Source organism: Lissotriton helveticus, chromosome 5_1 (genome assembly GCF_964261635.1).
Source record: "Lissotriton helveticus chromosome 5_1, aLisHel1.1, whole genome shotgun sequence".
NCBI classification, from domain to species: Eukaryota; Metazoa; Chordata; class Amphibia; order Caudata; family Salamandridae; genus Lissotriton; species Lissotriton helveticus.
In genome coordinates, this window is record NC_136065.1 from 667,057,478 (window position 1) to 667,080,700 (window position 23,223).

The 23,223-nt window shown below is 45.2% G+C and overlaps 1 protein-coding gene across 1 annotated transcript in view; it reads right to left on the bottom strand.

The window, feature by feature from the left end:
• Nucleotides 1-2,781, bottom strand: part of ADAMTS14 (ADAM metallopeptidase with thrombospondin type 1 motif 14) — a 602,768-nt gene extending 599,987 nt beyond the window's left edge. The window contains exons 1-2 of the mRNA XM_078640432.1: nt 2,673-2,781; nt 864-1,264 (exon numbers count right to left, since the gene is read on the bottom strand). Coding sequence (XP_078496558.1) covers nt 864-1,264; nt 2,673-2,760 — 489 coding nt within the window. The 5' untranslated portion in view covers nt 2,761-2,781. The remainder of the gene's footprint in view (nt 1-863; nt 1,265-2,672) is intronic.
• Between the last annotated feature and the right edge of the window lie 20,442 nt (nt 2,782-23,223).

Consider the following 23,223-nt stretch of genomic DNA (forward strand, 5'->3'; position numbering starts at 1 on the left):
CAGGTGGTGACCGTGAGCACGGCGCGAGGACCGCTTCTGAACCAAGATCACGTCGTTGCAGAGATTCCCCTAATTGCTCAAACCACGCCCAGAGACTCTCTCCATATCTTTATCTATCTGTAGTATCATTTAGAATATTCTCAGGCCAACAAGACAAAAAAAGTGTTGTAAAGTGAATGAATAAGGTGCTACGTTCCATGATATTAATCGGTGAAATCACATGAAGAAGTAACTTGTCTGATATAACTATACTACTGCAACTCCTATCACTACTACTCCTGTTCTGACTTCTATTACTACTTCTACTACTATGGCTACAGCAGTTGCAACCTCTGGCATTACAAATGATGCTACGGCGGCAGCTACTACTGATAACGGATTCTACTCCTACTGACACAACCACTACAGCTACAGTAGTGAAGAGTGCTGCTACTACTACTCCCTCTAATTCTACTACAACTACAACTGACAACCAATATTACTATGGCTACTACTGCTACTGCATCCAGTACTGTTGTTACAACTACAAGTTCTACAACTGGTAACACTCCTACAGATACAACTACTATTATTTCTACTATTAATACTTCTATTTCAGAAACTACTACAACTACTGCTGCTAGTACTATTAATAACTCTATTGCTATGACTCTTACTACTATTTATATTATTAGTAATTGTAACTTGAGGTGATGTGTGGCTCAGTAAAGAAGTGATGTTAGTTTCAACCAACTCTGTGGTACTCAAATTCAGAAACAGCAAACAGTCCCAAGGGGTCAAACCTATCCCCCTTGGGTCTCTCTAGAGATCTCTGGAGCAGGCGCATTCTACTCATGCAAAAGTCAGTGACCATGGAGTCTTACCAGCCCGTCGCAGTTGCTGATGGCCACGCGCGCTCCAGGCATGTCGGATATATCCCCAGTGAACACACACTCCCGGCGGACTGGCTCCTGGAAGAGCTCTTGGAAATCCTCTTGCCACTCAGCCAAGGCTCTGGGAGCCACCAGCCGACTATTGGGTTTGAGGCGAAGATGCAACTCCTTTCCAAATACCGTGACGTTAAAGTAGACACTGCCTTTGTCGTCGCTGTGGGATCCAGCCAGATTGGGGACGCTCCGGGCTACCCTCTGCCAAGGGTGCTGTGAGGAGTGCTTCTCCTTGAAGCTTTCTCCTGCTGAGACCACGTGGGAGAGATACCGGCCGCGGGAATCCGTACTGAATGGTACAATCACACCATATTCACCCAGCTTTGCAAAGCGATCCACTGTAGAAGACAAATATAGATTTTATGAGGAAATGTCCATGAACTGAAACATTGAACAGCAGGTAAAGTCGTTTTTTCAAGAGTATCATCAATTTTTCTGATAATCAATTTCCCACAACTTTTCAACAGCTTTGTTTTTTATTTCCCCGTACCAAATTCTTCCATTTAAACACAAGCCTCACAGAACATGGTATTCAACCCATACTACATTATTCTCTGCATCTTTACAGTTACCTGCATAGACCACACCATACAGTCCATCGCACTAGACTCTTATTCACTGAATCCAGAGTCTGCCCCAGTTGCTGTCTAATGGCAGCCTTTATCACCCTAACTACCCCCAAAAATAGCAATAATACATTTGGTGTTGATTTCTCCTACGCCTGTCCAGTCAAAATGGTGAAGAGTACAACACAAGTGACGCTAAAAGCTTACAGGCAAAGCAGTGGCATGACAGTCCATTTTTTTGTTTGTCACTGGCTAGATACTCATTTACCACAAAACTGTATTTCAAGACAAAGACACCTTCTGACAGCCTACACCATATCCTGCTAGACAAGCAGGACATGCTCTGCTGATCTGGAAGTAAAGATGAACTAATGGGAACTGCACAGAGGTTAACCACTTGCAGGTTAAATATGATAACATTGTATGGTGTTAGCAGTTTGGGTCACTCCAAAACCAGAAGAGTAGTGAGCAAAAAATATATTTCGCAACAAGTTACCATTGACCGACATTCCATCACTTGCACCATGGCACAACTGTGTGAGGTAACATTTCTCCTCTCACAATGTAATAGACATCATCACCATCAGACAGAAACAAAACAAATGCAGTACCATCAGATTGGCTTCCCCTTACCGCAAAGGGAAAATGACTAGACTTGAGGCTGCACTGTACGCTGGGCAACAAATAACCCAACACCAGTTGGCATCCATACCTCTGCCCCTGACCTCCACTAGTATAGCGGTTTAACATGGCAGCTATTGACTGGGGGAGACTGCTTATTACAGAGTCCCATGGAGCTATGCATCTCAAATTTCCTGGAGTACAAAAAAACGTGCTTCTGTACTTTAAAGCACCAAAACCAGCCGGGGGCTTGCAAATGGGAAAAAAATAGTTTAGCTTCTGTTTCTTTCGAGAACTCTGTTCAAAAAGATGCAAACAAGATCTGCAAAGATCGGTCCCTAACACAGTCACGGTGTATGTTTGAAAAATAAAATTTCACACAGTATCTTAGAATATAAAATGTTCTCCCGGCAATACTGTTAAAAGGACCCATGAAAACCAATGCTGGTTAATTCCCTTTCTTAACAAGCAGCATTGGAGCATTTCAATTTGCTTCACTACCTGATACCAAGCAGTGGACAGCGCTGAAATGAATGAACATATTTGTATTAATTCATACCTTCAATCCTAGTTGCAGCTGCAGCAGCCAGCCAGCAGCTCAGAGCGAAAAAGCAAGAACACATTCCATACATGTGGGTAAAATCCATGAGATGTTGCTCTGGGGCGAAAAAAAGGTCTTGAACTTCCTTAGTCAAGTAACCAAGTCAGCAGAAAAGTTATGTCAGCGAAGGTCGAAGAGTAAAAGTTTTCCTTTCCCTGGCTCCTTTCCCCTGCCTTGATCCTCGTTAGCTGTTGCACAGAGAGAGGATGATAAAGCGATCTTTCAGGGCTCTGTGCATGCAGCCAGGCGTTTTACAATCTGCTCTCTCCCCCCGCAGCTCCCGTTGGAGTGCAGCAGGCTGACAGATCAGGGGAGGCACACAGAAAGGGTGGAGGGAGCCAGAGAGACCGAGACGGGCTCTGAGTGGCAGACTTTTTGGCCCCCGGTGAACTGTGCCTAACTGAAGCAAGTCCCATCCATTTAGGAAGACGAAAAGGAAGGGAGGCGTGAAGGGGGAGCGAGGGAGGGGAGAAGGCTGCAGCTGAGCGAGGGAGGGCAGGCGGCCCGTGGGAGGGGGGCGTTAAGGGGGTCTGCCTAGAGATGCATGCACATAGTGACATCATCAGAGTGACACTCGATAAGGTGCAGTCACACCCTCGGGCCTCTGTTGTAATAACTTCAGGGCAGCGAAGAGAGGCGGGAGAGGCGTAGGGGGAAGAGGGAAGTGATAGGATAGCATGACGGTGCAGTGTGTCAGAAGTGCAGTACACAGGTGGTAAAAGAAACACAAATAGTGACTTAAATAATTAGGTGGATAAACTTGCAAAGGGAGTGCTGCCACGCTCTCGGGATGCCTTGTATTAGGTTCTCAGCCATAAAAACAAATTAAATGGGTGCATTTGACTGCAAACCTCATATTGATTCATACAAAATTCTGCTCAGTGCTGACCAGAGATAGGTTTGGCGCTGTGGCCACAATTTACAAATATTTGTAAGCAGGATGCACCATATATGTCCCAGAATGCACTGTTTATCCTTTTTGGGAGCTCCCCATACAGACCAGTGACCTTAGGATTCCCACTGTGTAGGCACAAACTCTTTAAACCTGGCTGATGAGAGCCTACAGCATCTTCCCAAGCCTGGATACTCGCCAAAGACTATGTCACACACTGAGCTTAGTATTCCTTTATTCTGTGTGTGACCACAAATTCAACATTCTAAACCTGCATTCACTTCAGGTCTCCAACACCCCTCCCTTCCTAAACTTTCACCTACACGTGATATTTTTGGATTGTCTGTCCCCAGCCCGTCTGTTTGTTTTTTCACTTTGACTGTTTTGTTCCCCTTAAGTACTTTCCCCCTTGCCGATCTGCCTGACTTGATAGGCATTCCTTACCCCTTTTTACCATTCCCCATCTACCTTCCTTGCCCCATTGGACGTGTGTCTTGATATGCTAGGTGCTAATAACTCATGCTATTGTTTAATCACTGTTTTATTCTCCTATTTTATACTTGGCTCCTGTAACTGAAGTAATTTTTTTGTAACTTATAACTCGCTGATCCTCATGTAAAGCACTCTGATGTCTCCGGGTCTAGCCAGCGCTATATAAAACTCTGCAAATAAAATAAAAATAAATAAACTATGCTCTAAAGTTCTACTGAGTCCATCAGGGGCCACAAGGGTTCCATCATTACAAACGTACACAATACTACATTTACCCCTCTGTTATATAACAATGATTTAAAAAAAAAAAAATATATATATATATACGCAATCATAGCTCTTCAGTGAGTCTTCATGGCGCTTTGATCACACATCCCGACAGTGTTTCGGAAACTGGGGACAGGCAGTAGAAGTGTCCATGATCTGCGTTGGTGATGTAAAAACAGCAGCAGTCAGGGGATCTTCACGTGTCTTTTCAGACCCAGTCTCTACTTTGACATCAGTGCCTGACGAGCGATGAGCCACATGTCGGAAATGCGAGGAATCTCGCAAAATGGACTTCCCAGGACATTGTGCAGTCACCAAGGGCCCTTTGCTGGTCACAACATAAAATGGTTCAGCATGGAAAGGACCATCAAACTTTAATTATCTATGCTGACGAACAAGCACTCGATCTCCTCTAGTGAACGTAAAGCCTTTTGCATGTTGATGCTTGTCTGCTTAGGCCTTCATTTTCCTCTTATGATCCAAGCTTTCACGCTGGTCTCTTCTTCAGTAGTTGATCTTTCTGTTGGTCCATTTAGATATCTTGCTCGTCATTGCTCTCCTGAACATCAAGATCGCAGGGCTTTCAGCTGTGATAGAGAGAGGGGTCAAAATGGTAAGCTGGAAGAGTTGAATTTAAAACAGACTTAAGGTCGAGCCTTTCTAGTATAGCACACTGGCCAGGTTCCTTAAGAGTGCTCATGAAATGTTCGTCAAGGCCATTGGCCAAAGAGGTGTAGTCTTCTGATGCTTCAAATTAAGATGACTGAGAAAATCTCTGGATTCTCGACTGTTGAACAGTGGGCCGTTGTCAGACTTTAAGATTGCAGGAACACCCCAGGTTGCAAAGATGCTGCCTAATCTCTCAAGAACACATTCTTGAGTGATAGATGAGAGATTGTCTGTCAAAGGAAAACAGGAGTATTCATCAATGATCACCATCAGATGATATCCTTTGTCAAGAGGACTGAAGACGTCAACAGCAATTCTTTCCCATGTATGCGTAAGCAACTCTGACATGTTTAAGGGGTGTTGAGTGGTTTTCGATGACAGGCAGTTACAGAGATGACAGCCCTTTAATTCTCTTTCAACTCTCTCGTTGAGATGTGGAAACCAGACTCGGACTCTGAGAGCGCATTTGGTGGCACTAATTCCACGATGTCCTTCATGGGCCACTTCAATTATCTGTTCTCCTATACTCTCCGGAATCACAATTCTTGAACCTCTTAGAATAATACCTTCCTGAGTAATGGGCAGTTCGTCTTTGACATTGTTGAATTTTTGATATTCACTGTCACTGGAAATAGGTCAAGGGTGCTGGTACCAAGACTTATTGTAATAATGTCTTTCAGTTGTTGCATATCACTATCATGACAATGTATTCCAACAAAATGGCAGCTGGGGTGCTTGGTTTCATTATGAAATTTATGTAGGCTTCAGCCATCTTAGAATGGGTTCCAGTGCACTGTAGGGGCGCGCGTGAGAAGTAGTTGGCAGGGTTATGGTTTTTTCCGTGGACGATGAACAATGGCGTAGTTGTATTCTTGCAATTGCTGATCCCAACATTCAAAGCGAGTAGGCATTTTTGCCTTTCAATTGCCAAAGATAGCCAACAATGCTTGATGATATGTCACAAGTGTGAAAGGTTTCCCATACAAGAATACATGGGAATGTTCAGAAGCCCACACCACTGCTCAAGCTTTCTTTCTCAGGTTGTGAATAAGCACGTTCAGTTTGAGACAAACTGCGAGTTGCATATGCCACAATACTTCTTCGAGCATTTAAGTGTCCAGTGTGCTGGGCAAGGATGGCGCTCAACCCAACAGGGCTAGCTTTAACAGCAACCTCAGTATGAAGCTTTTGATCAAAGTATGCCATTTCGTTTGATTTTCTGGAAGCTTTGCTAACATTCATGTGACCAGAGAAAAGAATCATTCTTTTTCGTCAAGTCCCCTAATCGAGCACTGAAATTGCCAAAGTCTCATATGTATGTAGAGCAGTAGCTGGCCATGCCAAGGAATGGATGTAACATGGAAACATCTTGTGGGGACTGGCAGTTGACATCGCTTGCACTTTAGCTGGATCGGGTTTCATGCTTCCATCCGAAAATATATGGCCAACGAACTTTGTCTTATGGAACACACATTTCTCAGCATTCAAGTTAAACCTGCATCAGCAAGCAACTGACACACCCTACGTGAGAGCTTTGTTGTGCTACTTCTGTGTGGCTCTGAAAACCAATATAGCAAACACAAGGAGATGATGGACGGAGTGCTCAAACTTTTCAGACACTCACCTCCAGTCACAGATCTGGGTTGAATCTATCATCGTTCTTTGGCTCACTTCCCCACCCCAGTACAGACACAGCTATATGCAAATCAGTCTTGACCCTTTGCCTCATGGGAACAGTCCAGCCCGAACTGCCAAGCCATGTCTTCCCTGGACTGGAAACAAGCATCCTGGGACCGGTTTCGGGCTAACAGCCCTCATCAACCAGGCTAGCTTGAATCCAGAGGCAAAGGGAGCAAGGGACCCATGTCTGGGCATACAGTGCCAACTTAGGGCAAACAAAGCAACAACAAGGAGATGATGAACGGAGCGCTGAAACTTTTTAGACACTCACCCCCAGTCACAGATATGGGTTGAATCCATCATCGTTCTTTAGTTCACTTTGTCACCCCAGTTCAGACACAGCTATATTAAAATCAGTCTTGACCCTGTGCCTCATGGGAATAGTCCAGCCCAAACTGCCAAGCCATGTTTTCCCTGGACCGGAAACAAGCATCCCGGGACCAGTTCTGGGCTAACAACCCATATCAGCCAGGCTAGCTTGAATCCAGAGGCAAAGTGAGGAAGGGACCCACGTCTGGGCATACCCTGCCAACTTAGGGCAAACAAAGCAAACACAAGGAGAAGATGGACGGAGCGCTGAAACTTTTCAGACACTCACCCCCAGTCACAGATCTGGGTTTAATTCATCATCGTTCTTTAGCTGACTTCGCCACCCCAATTCTGACACAGCTATATGCAAATCAGTCTTGACTGTGTGCCTCATGGGAACAGTCCAGCCCGACCTACCAAGCTATGTCTACCCTGGACTGGAAACAAGCATCCTGTGACCGGTCTCGGGCTAACAGCCCTCATCAACTTCAGCGCTCCGTCCGTCATCTCCTTGTGTTTGCCTTGTTTGCCCTAAGTTTGGAAGGTATGCCCAGACGTGGGTCCCTTGTATGTTTGTTTGCTTATTCTTCATTGGTGCTACAAATGAACCTTGTGTTTTTAGTGGTGTTGATGCAGCCCACGTATACAGTTTATTTTTTGATAGCATAAGTTGGGGCAATGGAGACAGTTCATTATATTTCTCCTCGGGCATAATATTTATTGACACACCACTTTCAATAATGAAAGGCATTGAACAGCCATTCACCTTTAGTGTGATTTTCGGACAATGTTTGAATGACTTTCGTGCTTTGTCATGTCGACTTTTCTTAGACCAGTGTTTTTCCTTGCAGGCGGCCAGTCCAACATGTGCACATCTCGCTTAGGTAAACATTGACATGGCACAACCATCTTCTTCACTTATATTGATACAGAAGAACTGTTTGACCAAGATTTAGATATTTATCAACTTAATTTGGTGTCGATTTGACTCAGCTCATATGGCCGCTTAGCCTCATGGGCAATGGCCGCGAACATTGCTTCAAGCAGCTCTTTTGTCTTCAGCCTGTGACACACTCACTTTTTCTTTCGACTTCTAAACCATTACAAAATGGTTTCACTTTTCCACAGCCTTTGCAGATTTGCCCAATAGCAGAAAATTTACATTTGTGAGAAAACTAAAATCCACACCTGAAGCAAAACAATTTACTCTGCGTCCCGCGGACTTGTGCTTTGCCTTCATTTTCATGTTCATTGACTCACTTTTAGACCTGGTATCTTTTGACATGATTTTCCTGTCTTTTTGACTTCTGACCACCTGTTTTGACTGTGTGCTGAACATTGTTGTTGCTGTTTTTTAGGACTCTGGGCACTTTTTCACTTCTGACCAGTGCTAAAGTGCATGTGCTCTGTGTGTAAAATGTAATGGTATTAGGTTTCTCCTTGATTGGCATATTTGATTACTAATACGTCCCCAGTACAGTGCACTACATGTGCCCCGGGCCTGTAAATCAAATGCTACTAGTGGGCCTCCAGCACTAATGCTATCTACATAAGTAGCCCTTCAAACCCATCTCAGGCCTGCCACTGCAGAGCCTGTGTGTGCAGTTTTAAACTGCCATGTTGACCTGGCAAGTTCACCTATTGCCAGGCCCAAGCCGTCCCTTTTTATTACACACATCACCCCTAAGGTACGCCCTAGGTAGCCTCATGGGCAAGGTGGAGTGTATTTAAAAGGCAGGACATGCACTTTTGAGTATTACAAGACCTGGCAGTGGACAACTGCTACATTTGTTTTTTTACTACAGGTTGCATTTGAGCTGCCTTGTAACACTTTACAAGAGTAACCTCCGATTAGGAAAATATAGAAAGAGTAAGTTTGGTGTCTCTGGACTCATAATTTAAAAACACATCTTTTAGGGATTTTATTTTTGAAATTGCAGGTCTGAAAGTTGACATGTTCTTACTTTAACAATTCTGGCCACTGCCATTTCTAGAATTCACGCCTGGGTTGAATGACAGCTGGGCTTTCTGCATTCCCTCTCGTTTGTCACACATAAAGGGAGCTGAGGTGTGCCCTGCATATCCTGATGGTCCCTCACCAGGATGATGGGTCTTCCTCAGCTAGAGTGAGAGGGAGGAGCTGACACTTGCACCTGAATAAGGCTGTGCCTGTCCCCACAAAAAGAGCTGCATATCCCCCTGTAGTGTGTCTGGAGCCAAGGCCAGGAAGCGCTGGGTCTTGTGCACTACAAAGACCTTTCTTTGAAGTCTCCCTACTTTAAAGGCTAAAATGGGTATACGCACTGGACCTCTGACAGCAAATACTCATAACACTTCTGGATTGAGGGCTTTCTGCCAGGAAGAAGAGCTGCTGTGCTGCCAAGAGGGATTGTCACTTTTCTGCTTGCTTTGCTGTGTGGGTGTGCTGCCTACTGCTTCTTGTTTGGGAGTGAAAGGACTGGACTTTCTTCTCTACATCTTACGTCCCTAAACGTTCTGCAAGGGCTTGTTTGTGCTTGCCTTCTGTTTCTCAAGTCTCAAGAATATCAAATACTTCACCTTAATCTTGCTACCAGCACCTGGGCTCCTCTGCTGTGAGTCCTGCTCTCCAAATGTTGCCAAATCCAGTTCTGGGCCCTTGGAATTGAGTGTTTGGTGCTGCAACCCAAGAAACCAATGCTTTAACACCGAAGTGTTATTCAGAACTGGTGCAGTCTCTGCAGAACCGACGCATTACCACTGCCTCATCCAAAGCAGTGGACACCTTTTGCTGAGTGCGCTACACAGAAACCTCAACTAACAGCCTGACTTTGCTGATGCAGCACCTATGAATCACCGCTGCTGAGTGAGCCTTGGACCATGCCTCGCTGACGTCTGAGATGAACCATCCCAACTCCAATGCATCCCTGGCCTGGCGTGGCTTCTAATTGATGGATAGCCTTCAGTCCATCAGTTTGACATTGATGCCTTGGAACCAATGCACAGTGCTCTTGACATTGGTGCATCAACAACTTTGCCCGATTTCAGAACTGACACATCGCCTGCAACAGTGATGCATCACCTCCGTATTTCAATGCATCATCCCTAAGCCTCGATGCATCCAAGGTATTGACAGAGGGTCTGCTTTTGGATTTGTCTCAGTCAAGCACGACCATATAGCCCCAGTTGGAGCAATTGACTTATAAGCACTGCATTTTGATTGAATCTTGCACAATTCATATCTTGACTAACGTATGTTGTATTATTGTCATTTTGGCCTTGTTGTACTCAGATAAATATTGACTATGCTTCTAAACTGGTGTCAAGTATATTTTTGGTGTTTTTTCACTGTGTTACTGTGCGTGTTTGTATAAATACTTTACACAGTGCCTCTTCAGTTTGGCATTACTGCTCTGTGCCAAGCTACCAGGGGGGGAGCACAGGTAAACTTTTGATGTGTACTACACTTAACCTGACTAGGATTGTGATTCCTGCTTGGACAGGGTGCCTCCTTCTGTCAACCAGAAACCCAATTTCTAACATTCACTCTGGGCACCTCTGACCTCCATGTCAGCAGCTTGTCTCTCAGAACACTCTTCAGCTCCGGCAGCCACGAGAACTCGCTCCAAACTAAGCATTTCTCTCAGCATTCATCATCAGAACAAATCTGATAAAGCATCCAACAATCTCTCTGAGGGGTATAGCTTCCTCATCATTAAATTCATTTAAATTACATTGTTTGATGAGCGTATCCAGTCTTTCAACAAATTTGTTGATGGTCTCACTAGCTTTCTATCATTCTTGACTAAAGATGTACCTTTTGTAACCTACATTTGGCATTGGATTGAACTTGAGATTCAAGGCTGATTTAATTTGACTGTTTGTAATTTCATCAGCTCATATAATTTTTTTGATGACCTTTTTACACCTTCACCAGCAAGATTCTTAATGTACTTGATAATCTTCTTTTTATCTGCTTCTTCAATCGCATTGATGAAATCATCAGAGGTCTCTATCCCGGCAGTCCACTTGTCGCCAATATTCAGCTTTTTGGTGGTATCAAATGGAAGCGCTGGCTTCAAGTAGAAGGAGGCATAGTAACCCCTGGTGGAACTTACTGATCTGGAGAGTAGAGTTCTTTCTGACTCTGCTTGGTGATCTTGTTTATGCAAACCATCTCTGAGACCTTGCTACATGCTGGCCTCTGGATCATCTTTGATAATGACATGAAATGTGATCTCTTTCTTGGTTTATATTGGAAAAGAATTTCACGATTCCGATCACCACTCTTGGCTTGCTGAACAGTGGTGGCTGTCATCAACAGGAAGGGGGGGGGGGCGCTGAAACAAAATAAAAATGTATCAAAATTAAGGGGCTCGGGCAAATATAAATTAAAATATGTTATAATAAAACACTTAACTGAAAACAGGACCTCCTGCCACAGACCTCGTCGCGCTGCGGCCCGGCCACCAGGAAACTCCCTTGACCAATCGACATGCTCCTCTCACCAGCTTGACAGCAGAACCCTTATTGGAGTGAGCAGCCTCTCTCTCCACTCCCAAGGGCACTGGAGCCCTGCACTTACTCTAAACCAGCTTTCTTAAGATAGCAGGATTAAAGGTTTCAAAGTGCGCAGGTATGGCTATGGTTTGACTCCTAAACATTTATCCTTGGCTATATTTTAAAACTGTTTGCTACATTTTAAAAAATTCTTTTTTTATCAACTGTATTGAATTTGTTGTGTTTACCTCATTTCGCCGATACCTCTCACACTCGACCTCGGCCCAGTCACTTCCTGGTGTTACGCCCACGCGGGCGCCCTATCACAGAGGAGAGGGATAGAGCCAAGGCTGCTACAGGCCGTTTAACGCTGGTTGCAGTGTGGGAGCGGGCACTCTGAGCAATGTGTCGCTTCCCTACGGTTTGACTCCTAAACTTTTATCGTTGGCTACATTTTAAAACTGTTTGCTACAGTTAAAAAAACTCTTTTTTATCAACTGTATTGAATTTGTTGTGTTTACCTCATTTCGCCGATCCCTCTTACACTCGACCTTGGCCCAGTTACTTCCTGGTGTTACACCCACTCGGGCGCCCTATCTCAGAGTAGGGGGTGGAGGTAATGCTGCTACCGGCCATTTAATGCCAGTAGCAGCGGGCGCGCCAGTTGCGTGCCAAAGGCTAGCCCATCTGCAGTCGTCCGGGGCCAGGGGGTAGTTATTATGCCCAAATAACTGCCTGCTCCCCTGCTAAGCTGAAACAGCTTCACTCACACAAACTCATACCTAATCCCTCTTCCTGCACCAGCCTAGTCAAATAAGGGATTATGGCTACTAGAACATTCTTTCTTGAACTAGTTTGCTCTACCTATAGTGCAGGACCCCCCCGACCACAAAAGGGAAATGGAGCCCGGAAGTTATCCGTCCTAAGTGGAGTGGTGTGGCTCACTGGTTAGAGGCGGCAGACCCAGAAGCAGAGAACGGCCCGGGACCAGGGTTCATTTCCCGACGCGGCAGGGTCGTGGACCAGGGTCGCCTCGGTGCCTACTCTAACCAGGGATCACACTCGGCAACTCTGGGCATTAGCTTGCCTCATCTCTACAACGGCCCCCCACATTCGCCGGGGATGCTTGGTTTCACATTGGAGATACCCAGTAGGGACCATCTCACAGGGATAGCCAGGACGGGTTCCCCAGCGGTCTACAGCGCCACGACGCCTCAGGGCAGCAGTGCGCTTTACAAGACACATACATACATATATCGAAACACCCGCTCAATGGTAAAGCACTAGCTAGATATATTTCTCCTACTAAAGCTCGAGCAGCCTGACATCCTTCTGCTAACAGAAACCTGTCTCTCTCATGATTATTCACCTGACATCCTGGCAGCCCTACCCATGGACTACTACATGCTCCAAGCCAACCGCCCTCAGGGGAAAGTGGACGGAGGTGTACCCGATATAATACACTATAATCATAAATGTACTGCCTTAACACCGCTAGACCTACCATCAGTAGATAACCTTGTTGTCAAAATAGAACCCGATGCAGCCCCTGTGATTTGTGATCTGCTCTATAGGCCCCCTCAAAGCATGCCTTTTTTCCCACAGTCCTTGGACGAACAGGTAGCTCATTTATTAAACAATCATGCAAAAATGTTACTGATCGGTGATTTTAACTACTGGGCTAACGACACTGCAGGCAGCCCTCAATCCGTCAAATTATCCGAGGTATTTACGGTGTTAAATCTTACTCAACAGGTGTCCTCCGCCACACACATCAAAGGGCACACACTCGACCACGTCTGGACAGCCAACCTCGTCAAGTCTGCAATGTCGGTCACACCCTGCACATGGTCCGATCTCTATCTAATCTCTATCAATAACATTACCACGGTCAAAACCCCCACCTCTGAAGGGGTAACAACAAGGAACTGTAACAAAATAGACAAAACTCTACTCCTCAGTACACTGGCAAACTCAATTCCACCCAATTACCCCTCTATTAACCATAGCGAAGGAAATTTAACTGCATGGCTATCAGCTACCAGCAACAAACATGCACCCCTCAGGAAAACACACCTTGCCCGAGGTCATGAAGCTAAGAGACAGTTCTCCACTGACCTGAAAGCCCAAAAACAAGCTCTTTGGCAACTTGAAAGAAAGCGGAGACACAACTACCTATTTGAGGACAAAAGGACCTATTTATACGCTATGAAAACCAATACAAAAAGCTATACTGACCATCAAAGCTGCCTACTTTTCCTCTGAAATCTTGACTGCAACCAAAAGGTCCAAGGAGATTTTCTCAATTGGTAATGAGCTGTCCAATCCTGACAGAGTTACAATTAAACCCACTCCCTCTCAAATCCTATGTAACTCACTGAATACCTTTTTCATTCACAAGATTACAAAAATTAGGGCCAGCATTCCAGCATTCCCAAACCCTGAGGCTAGCGCTGTTACACCTTAAAACCTCAGCAGCTTCACACAATTCTCAACAATCAGCAACCAGACATTCTAGGATCTCCTATCCAAAGTAAAATCAGGCTCACCCAGGGAATGCTGCCATCCAGGCATCCTAAAAAAAATATTCACCTTTCTTCCCAGTCCAGCTCTATCTCTTCTGAATGAGTCACTGTCCCAGGGCCTTGTCCCCAAAACCTTCAACGAGGCAATTGTTGTTCCCCTCCTAAAGAAATTAGGGGCGGACCCTCAAACCCTGAGGAATTACCGTCCGATTTCTCTTCTCCGAAACCTGGCTAAGGTCCTAGAAGCCTACGCGCCCCAATGCCTCTCAGGATTCTTAGAAGAGTCTGAATACCTCAATCCCCATCATGCAGGGTTTTGCCCAGCACACTCCACAGAGGCCGTAATACTGACAGTATTGGACGCTCTGCGCAGGGATGCCGATAAGGGCTCCCCGCAGGCCCTTGTCCTGCTTGATCTCCCTGCGGCTTTCAACATGGTTGACCATGGTATACTGGTCGACCGTGTCAGAGTTGCAGGAATCCAGGGACCAGTCTTGGGCTGTATCAGTTCCTTCTTGGAAAACCGCTTCCAGTCGGTTCACATTGCTCAGTTTACAGCTCCCAAAATGTAGCCACATCTGGAGTCCTGCTGGGCTCCTCACTTTACCCCCTCCTGTTCAACCTCTACCTCCTCCCACAGATTTAGGCCTTGAAAGAGAGGAAAGTCTGCACTTTCAATTACGCTGATGACTTCCAACTAAAATTCTCCATCAGCAACTCCCCCGATTCTGTCCGTGATTTCCAGTCCACCATGCTATTCATCAGCGGGTGAACGAATAGCAATCACCTAAAACTCAATCTGGACAAAACACAGCTAGTTCTAACAGGGGGTATCCACAACCCCTGGGGCGTACACTTTTGGCCTAAAGAACTAAGCCAATCCCCCTCCCCATCTGCCTCGGCCAAAAGTTGGGTCAGTGATATCTACCTGTTTCTTCTAGTTGAGGAAAATAAGAAAGATCAGAAGATTCCTCACCCAGGAAACTTTGACCTAGGTGGTCCTTGCCATGGTTATGTCCCATGTTGACTACGCCAACTCGCTCTATTTTGGCATCCCACTATACCTAACCAAATGTCTGCAACTGGTACAGAACCAGTTGCAGACTGATTTTTCAGCAACCTAGGCACCATCATGTCACCCCCCTCATGAGGAAGCTGCACTGGCTCCTCATCTCACAGCAATGTGCCTTCAAGGTATGCTGTCTCATCTTTAAAACTTTGAATGAAAGGAGCCCTAAATTCTTGGATACCCTTATTCAGAGGCACCTACCTAAGCGCAACTTGCGCTCGGCCCACAAGCACCTTCTGTCAACCCCCTCCTTCAAACTAAAGCACCTGGGTGGTGCTAGATTTGCCGTTCTAGCTCCTAGACTCTGGAACTCTCTCCCCTCCGAAATCCGAACAAGCACCAACCTCCTAAGCTTCAGGAGGCTCCTCAAGACCTGGCTATTCAGACAAGCTTACGAGTAACTCCCTAGGGCTCAAGTACCTCTCAGAGTAGCGCCATGAAACCAACCTGGTGTACATACGCTTTACAATAGTTTTTAGCATAACATAACATAAAATATGGCTGGCGGTCGCAAGACAGCCGCCCAAAAAGACATGTGTACTATGAAAAGTGCAGAGGTAACCCACCCTCCTTAATACCGAACATAGATATTAAATAAGGCTGGGCTTTGAGCTAAGCCTCGGACAACCCCTGAATTAAGGGGGAGGCATGAGGAGGGGGCATTTGCTGAGAACACCTGGAAAGTTTGGCTGCTCAGTAATTATGCCATCTAAGATAGGGCCAAATCCTGTGTACCTAGGTGGGTCAGTCTCTCCAGAAGTGTGACATGTGACACAGTATCGAACTTAGCGCTGAGGTCATGTAAAATCAGCGCTGGAGCCTTGCCATCATCAAGGAAACGTCTGGGATGTTCTGTGACTCATAGAAGGCCATATTTCATACAGTGGGCAGCTCTGAAGCCTCACTGTGAGGGATGGAGTAGTTTGTGGGTCTCCAAAAAGTGGTGAGTTGCCTATTGACATGCTTTTCCAGGATTGTGACCATAATGGGAAGCATGAGGATTGGTCTATAATTTTACCAATTAGAGGGATCGAGATTGGATTACTTCATGAGGGGAGAACTATGGCATGTTTCCACGGCTGAGGAATAAAATCTGCCTGTAAGGAGAAATTGAGGCGTTCCACCAGCAGCTTCAAAATTTCAGGATTCAGGGTATTAAGCTTTGCAGGGGGAAGGAGATCTAAAGGGGAACTTGATTTTATGGATTGATCTGAATAGCAGGAGGTCCATCGTATCCCAAGCTTTAACCTTCTGAGTAGCTGAGGTATTAGACAAAGAAGAACCGGTTATGGCTGGGAAGATGAAAACCTCCGTCATAGGGGGGGAGAACGTGTTGTGTTCAGCCCACCTATATTTAATGACTGTTGAATGTCCTGCACCTTTTTTTCAATAAAGAAGTGGGCCAGTTCTTCGCACTCTTCCTGGGACAGCCTGGGAGGGGGGTGGGGGTGGCATTCTTAGGGTCGGTGAATTCTTGCACTATCCTAGAAAGCATTTTTGGACAGTTTTAAGAGTAGTGATCTGATTAGAATAGAAGATGGCTTGTGAGGTTCCGCAGACCTATGGTAGGTTTTCAATGCCTGCTTATATTAAAATGTGGAAGCTTCATCAGACGTAGTAGCCCTCCAGGCTCTCTCTAGATCCTTACATCTGCTTTTCTCAGCACAAAGTGCCTCCTTAAACCAAGAAGCAGGAGGATGAGTCCTTAATGAGCAGGTAAGTTTCAGAGGTAGAACATGATCCAGTGCCACCTGCAGCAAGGATGCGTAGCATCAGAGCATAGGCAGAGTAGATGAGATGGTCATCTGCCATTGTCACAACCCCCTACATGATTGATGTCTGCTGATGCGTGACTGTAGGGTACTTTTTCTGTTTTTTAATGGACATTGGTGACTCAAGGGACACTCTCAGTACCGTAATTATATCTTTGTACACAAACAGACTAATTACCTGTTTTCTGTCACCAATCTGTCCTTCCCTTATTAACTATACCCGGGTGTGCTACGACGCCTGTTTACAGCAGAGCGAGTATTGGTTAGTGAGTGTGCAGTGATAGTGTGTGAGTATAAGCTAAAAACTGTCCTAGGGTCCCACTACCCACAAGGGTTATTTTATTAATGGGCCTTTGGCAGTGTTAAAAGCAAGGCGGTGGATGTGCGTGGAGGTGACTATGGTCTCCCACATCCAGTGTGGTCAACATGTTTCATCCAGGCCTCATATTGATCTGGCTTTCTTCAGGACCTCTATGTCGAAAAGTGATAAGGAATGTGGTTTATAAAATATATATACCAGGTATGTGACGCACTCGCTAAGGTGCGATGTGGGTAAGAGGAGTTCCGATGCAGGCCAAGTAGGTCAATACGCGGGTCTCAAGCTTTAACGAATGTGTGACTAAAAGCCAGGCTCCCCTTCTGGAAACTCATGAGCTTTTTCTCTGACAATATGAGAGTATAAAACCATCAGAGGAAATTCTCGTAGCACACCCGGGACTCACTCGGTACCACCGGGTGGAGCCCAATGATGAAGTATGCCAACAACTAGGTTGGTGGGTGAGGGCTTTATATAAGAAACAGATGTTTTCTTTACTCCAGAAACACACATCTTGATCTTCCAATTATCAGCTAGTTCTTTTTGATTACTCATATAAATGTGGCATCCCCGGTACCCTCCTTAAAATACTACTGGAACCATGGAAGATAAAAAAGATAAGCTAAGAAAAGGGGTAAAATTGCTGTCTTTAACCTAAGAAAACCCATGAAGGACTGAAGCTCCTCTCTCTTGTACCTTGTAGTTGTTCACCCTGAAAGGGTTATTTTTGTTACTTAAGGTGGGTAATCACCACCCATAACTAATAACTCTATTTCTTACACCCCCATACGATATACACAGTGAGGCATTCTTGCGATGACAACAGCACTTGCAGCCCTGTGTAAAATAATAAGACAGCAATTCCGAGCTCCAATGCTTTAATTTATGAGAAAAAAAACAGACACCTGTTTGAGGCTTTAATGGCAGATACTGGCAGATACTGTGCATGCTGAGGTTGCTGAATACCTGATTACCTGGTCCTGTTTTCACCCTAATGCCTCTTTTTTCCACCACTCTACACTTCATTGTCTCTATCTTGCATGTTTTCTTCCATCTGTGATACTGCCTATATCAATGTTTTCCTATCGTCCTTTCTTCCTTTTTTTTTCGTACTCTAAATCAATGCCTAGTCAACTGAAGTGCAACACACTGCAGAGTACAATAGCCAAAAACTGGGTCAAGGGAAGGGGAGGACCCTCACCATCTTAATAAAGCAACCTCATTAGTTCAAAACACCAAGATCCCGCTTACGACTTTGGTGGTCCGACCATCAGAGAACCGCGTCCGTGTACTCCACGCTGCTGCTGTGCCGGCGTTCAACCATCCATCGCATTATGAGTTGAACAGTCTGAAACAAACACCGCCGGCCTGGAGAACCTGTCAGCGGTTCTGCAGCGAACTTGCAGTGGGGTGATTTGTCGGGAGTGAGCCAGGGATGATCGCCAGGATAGTGTTTTCTCCGCGGAGCAAATTACGAGTAAAAAGTTACATTGGCGTCCTCATGGCGGTGCACAGCCAACGGCGATTCCCCAAGGTGGTCAATTGTGAGAAACCAAAAACTTCCTGAAAAAAATAAATACAAAATTACCATTGCCTGGATTTAAAATACCACACCAGAAATATCATCGCAAGTAGCCACGCCTGCAAAAAACGCTATAAAACACCCCCCAAACTTGACCAACATCCTTTGTCATTCTATGTAGAGCAGCCACCTTTACAGCAACTCTTATTACACATTTAATTCTATTGGTTTCAAACTAGAATTTATTAATCACCACCACCTTTTTAACTACATTTGCTTCACTCCGTGACCCCCTTCTCCCCTGGCAGCCATCTTGCTAGTGAGCATTCACCACTCAAGTAGCTGAACTCTTCTCAGTCATTGACAAAATCACATCCAAGTGACTACAACTACAATGAAGCCTTGTCTCTTCACCACCATCCAGCATGCTACCCTCCTCGACCCCCTTCTCACCTGGCAGCCATCTTGCTACTGAACTAACACCACTAAAATAGCTGAACTCTGTGCAGCCTCTGCTAAAAGCACACCCACTTGACCACAGCTACCATGAGGCCTGGTCTCTTCTACTCCTCCCAATATGCTACACTCCTTGACCCCCTTCTCACCTGGCAGCCATCTTGCTACAGAACTATCACCACTTAAGTAGCTGAACTCTTCTCAGCCATTGACAAAGCCACATCCAAGGACTACATCTACCATGAGGCATTGTCTCTTCACCACCACCCAACATGCTACACTTCTCGACCCTGTCTCACCTGGAAGCCATCTTGCTATTGAACTAACACAACTCAAGTAGCTGAACTCTTCTCAGGCTCTGCTAAAGGCACATCCACTTGACCACTGCTAGCATGAGGCCTTGTCTCTTCCTCTCCACCCAGCATGCTACACTCCTCAACCCCTTTCTCACCTGGCAGCCATCTTGCTACTGAACTAACACCACTCAAGTAGCTGAACTCTTCTCGGCCTCTGCTAAAGGCAAATCCAATTTACCAGAGCTAACATGAGGCCTGGTCTCTTCCACTCTATCCAGAATGCTACAATCCTCGACCCCCTTCTCTCCTGGTAGCCATCTTGCTACTGAACTATCACCACTCAAGTAGCTGAACTTTTCTCAGCAGTTGACAAAGACACATTCAAGTGCTTACTTCTACCATGAAGCTTGTCTCTTCACAACCACCCAGTATGCTACACTTCTCACCCCCCTTCTCACCTGGCAGCCGTCTTGCTACTCAAATCTCACCAAACATGAAATCTCTTTACATGGAGATATTTCAACATTTCAGTACAAGTAAGACAGCTTTGTTTGTTGGTGTCATGCACACAAACCCTGAGTGATGTTGGGCTGAGTTATGGCACACTCAACTATACACCTAACAGATGTGTTCTAAGACACTCATGTTTACAACATTGCAAGCTGACCCCATGCTCACAGTCCCAAAAGTTTAATTAATAACAAAAAACATTGATCCAAGGTCATTTTTGACAACTTAGCAAACAATATGCCTTTTTGTATGGACAGATTGACATCAGAATTATACCCTGTTAGTGTAGGCAATTGATGATGACACAATGATGAATCAGCAAATTCCAGAGAAGAAGGATTTCACATGTGAAATAGTGATACGATATATTTGCATATTTCCAATACTAATGAAAAAGATGACTTAAGCAACTACTAGGTATCAGTTTTTCAGCTCCACAATGGACTGGACACAAACATCCTAGATGTACACGCATAAATGCTCCCATTAACTTTCAGTTCCTTTTAAATCCATAGCTGACCCAACAACTGCTGGCAAGAAAATGGAGTGAGGTCAACATAGTCCCTCCCTAGAACAAGATGAAGAAGATGAAGAAGCTCTCAGTGACCAACCAACTCCGGAAGCATTGGAAGTTGACGACTGGCCTAGCACATCTGGTCAGTCTGGGCAGACCCCAACAGTTGGGCACACTGGAACCACACCACCAACTACAGGTGGAACAACACAGATATCTGTCCCCAAAACCACTGTGCCTAGCAGAGGTAGTACCATCTCCTGTCCCCACAGTCCTGGCTTCTCAGACAGCCACCACCACCCCAGTCAGTCAGGATCGAGGACCCAATGGGAGTGTGCAGTCTGTGTCTAGGACAGAGAGAGGGCGGGGGGTTAGACGTTGGAGAAGTGCCAATGTGGAACCCCAATGTGAGTCCACTGGTGAGACGTGAGACCAGGCTGCCATTACAAAGTCCTGGGTATTTACCAGGACTCTCAAGGTGTGTTGGACCAGGTTGTCAATGAAGTTAGGGAAATTAAGGAGTTGCACGAATCAACATACCGGGATATTGCTGCCATTTGAGGAGATTTTGCCGGCCGCAACAACGAGGTTGCGGGCCTACTCACAGAGGTGGAAGGGGTACCCACCGAGGTGGCTGGCATACGTTCCGAGGTGGCCTCCAGGGAAGGGGAGCTACAGGACATCAACAGCTTTCCCAATAACAGCTCACCCTCATTATGTGCCAAGCTCTTCACCGCCAACAACCTCTGCAGAATCCACAGGAAGGGAGGCCCTGACAGAGTAGTTTACAACCACAGGCACTCCAGGCTCAGCAGATCCTGATCCTCCCTCACCACGGAAGAAGGGATTACCATGTAAGACTTCAGGAGGGAAGGGTGGCAAGACCAGACCCTCCGGTAGGAAACAACCTCACCACTAATATCGTTGCTGTGTGTGACAGACATTCACATTGTTGAATCTACCTCCCAATATTTCCCACTCTGATGTGAGGGATAATTTGGACTTTGGTTCCTGGAAACTAGGGAATGTACTTCAATGCTTTCATCCATCATGATTGTATCCTTCACTTCAACTATTTGTTTTCATCTATACTTATATCATGGTTATGCATACAACTTATTTTTTTTTTAAATTTTTTAAATAAATTATAATATACACCACAAATTATATTGTCCCTCTTATTCAGCCACTTATTGTATTATGAGATAAATCAACCACGTTCAAATGATATTGTATGTTTGTAAAGGGAAAACATTTGTCACTACTGTAAATATGATTGTGCGTGCAGAAAAACATTGCTCTCCCCTTTGTACAGTAGCAGTTCACATAAGGGTATACACATTTGGAATCATCATTTTTTTCATTGAATCTGACCTTTCATCAACTGACTATATGTCTGTTAGCTTTACATCTTCAGCAGGACTTGCAGTTACAGCATAAATCTTTACTAGCACCAGTTTACTACTTGGTTTTAAGATACAAATTTGTCACAAACTCACTTTATGTTAAAAACAACTATAAAGATAAAAACATAGGACATGCACATGTAGTTTGCCACAAAGCTTATTTAATTCTAATAGCACATTGCAAATCAGGACACTGACACATGCCTGCACCACAGTCTTTGACCACAGGAACTACTGAATCAAGTGTTGCCTCCATCTGGTGGAATAACACTTGCACATGATCGTCATGTGTGACGAGCTCTTTTAAACATAATGAGAAAAAAACAGAAAGTCACATACAGGTCATAAACAATGAGGAATGAGGCAGTGTGAAGGCAGCTTTACATTATTTGGCCTTAATATAACCATTTGTTGTGACACATGATGGCACGCACATATTGCTTTGGGACCAACGCACCACAGACAAGATTCCAAAAGAACGAAGGTACTTGCCAAACCATTGTAGTACAAGCTGTCCTTACAACGATGTGTTACACCCATAATCAATGACACACAATCCCAGGAGCAATCCATGTTCACTCCGTTCTTCTGAAACAGCAACACATACAAGCTGAAGTCAGATCTCGATTTTATACACATGAAGACAACATGGTGCAGAAACCTACACTCGAACAACACTGTGATTAGTTCTGCAAAATCAAACTTCACATACCTCATGTAGCCATTTTCTGAGGTCCCCACTTTTAAATATAAACTACACACTGGGTTTATTAGGGATGTATGTCATGACAACGCGGGCTTTACCCCGCGCTGCCATTACGACGCATCCATTACAACGCAAGTCGTTACAACGACTTGCGCTGTAGGCGCTGGATTGTGGAATAGTTTAATTTTCTATTCCAACTCCAGCCGACGTAACAGTAGGGAAGGCGTTGGAATAGAAAATAAAACTATTCCTTAACCAAGAGCGGCCTCCAGCGCAAGTCGTTGTAATGACTTGCGTTGTGATGGCAGCATCGTAATGGCAGCGCGGTGAAAAGACTGCGTTGTCATGGCTGTCTCCCCTTTACTAACCACCTACAAAACATCAATTTACAGCACAATATCCTAGGCTAAACATGGTCTGATTAACTCAAAACAATTCCAGGATCTGTACAACACCCTCGCAGAGACTAGTGTTATTGCGAACACCACATCTTAAACTACACTTACCTTCAGGAGAAGTAGGTGAGGATGATCTCCTGACACACATCTGCTCCATCATCCTCACCACTATCGTAACCAACACTTCGCATTTCCCAGTGCCCAGCATCTGAGTTCCCATGCTCTCCATCC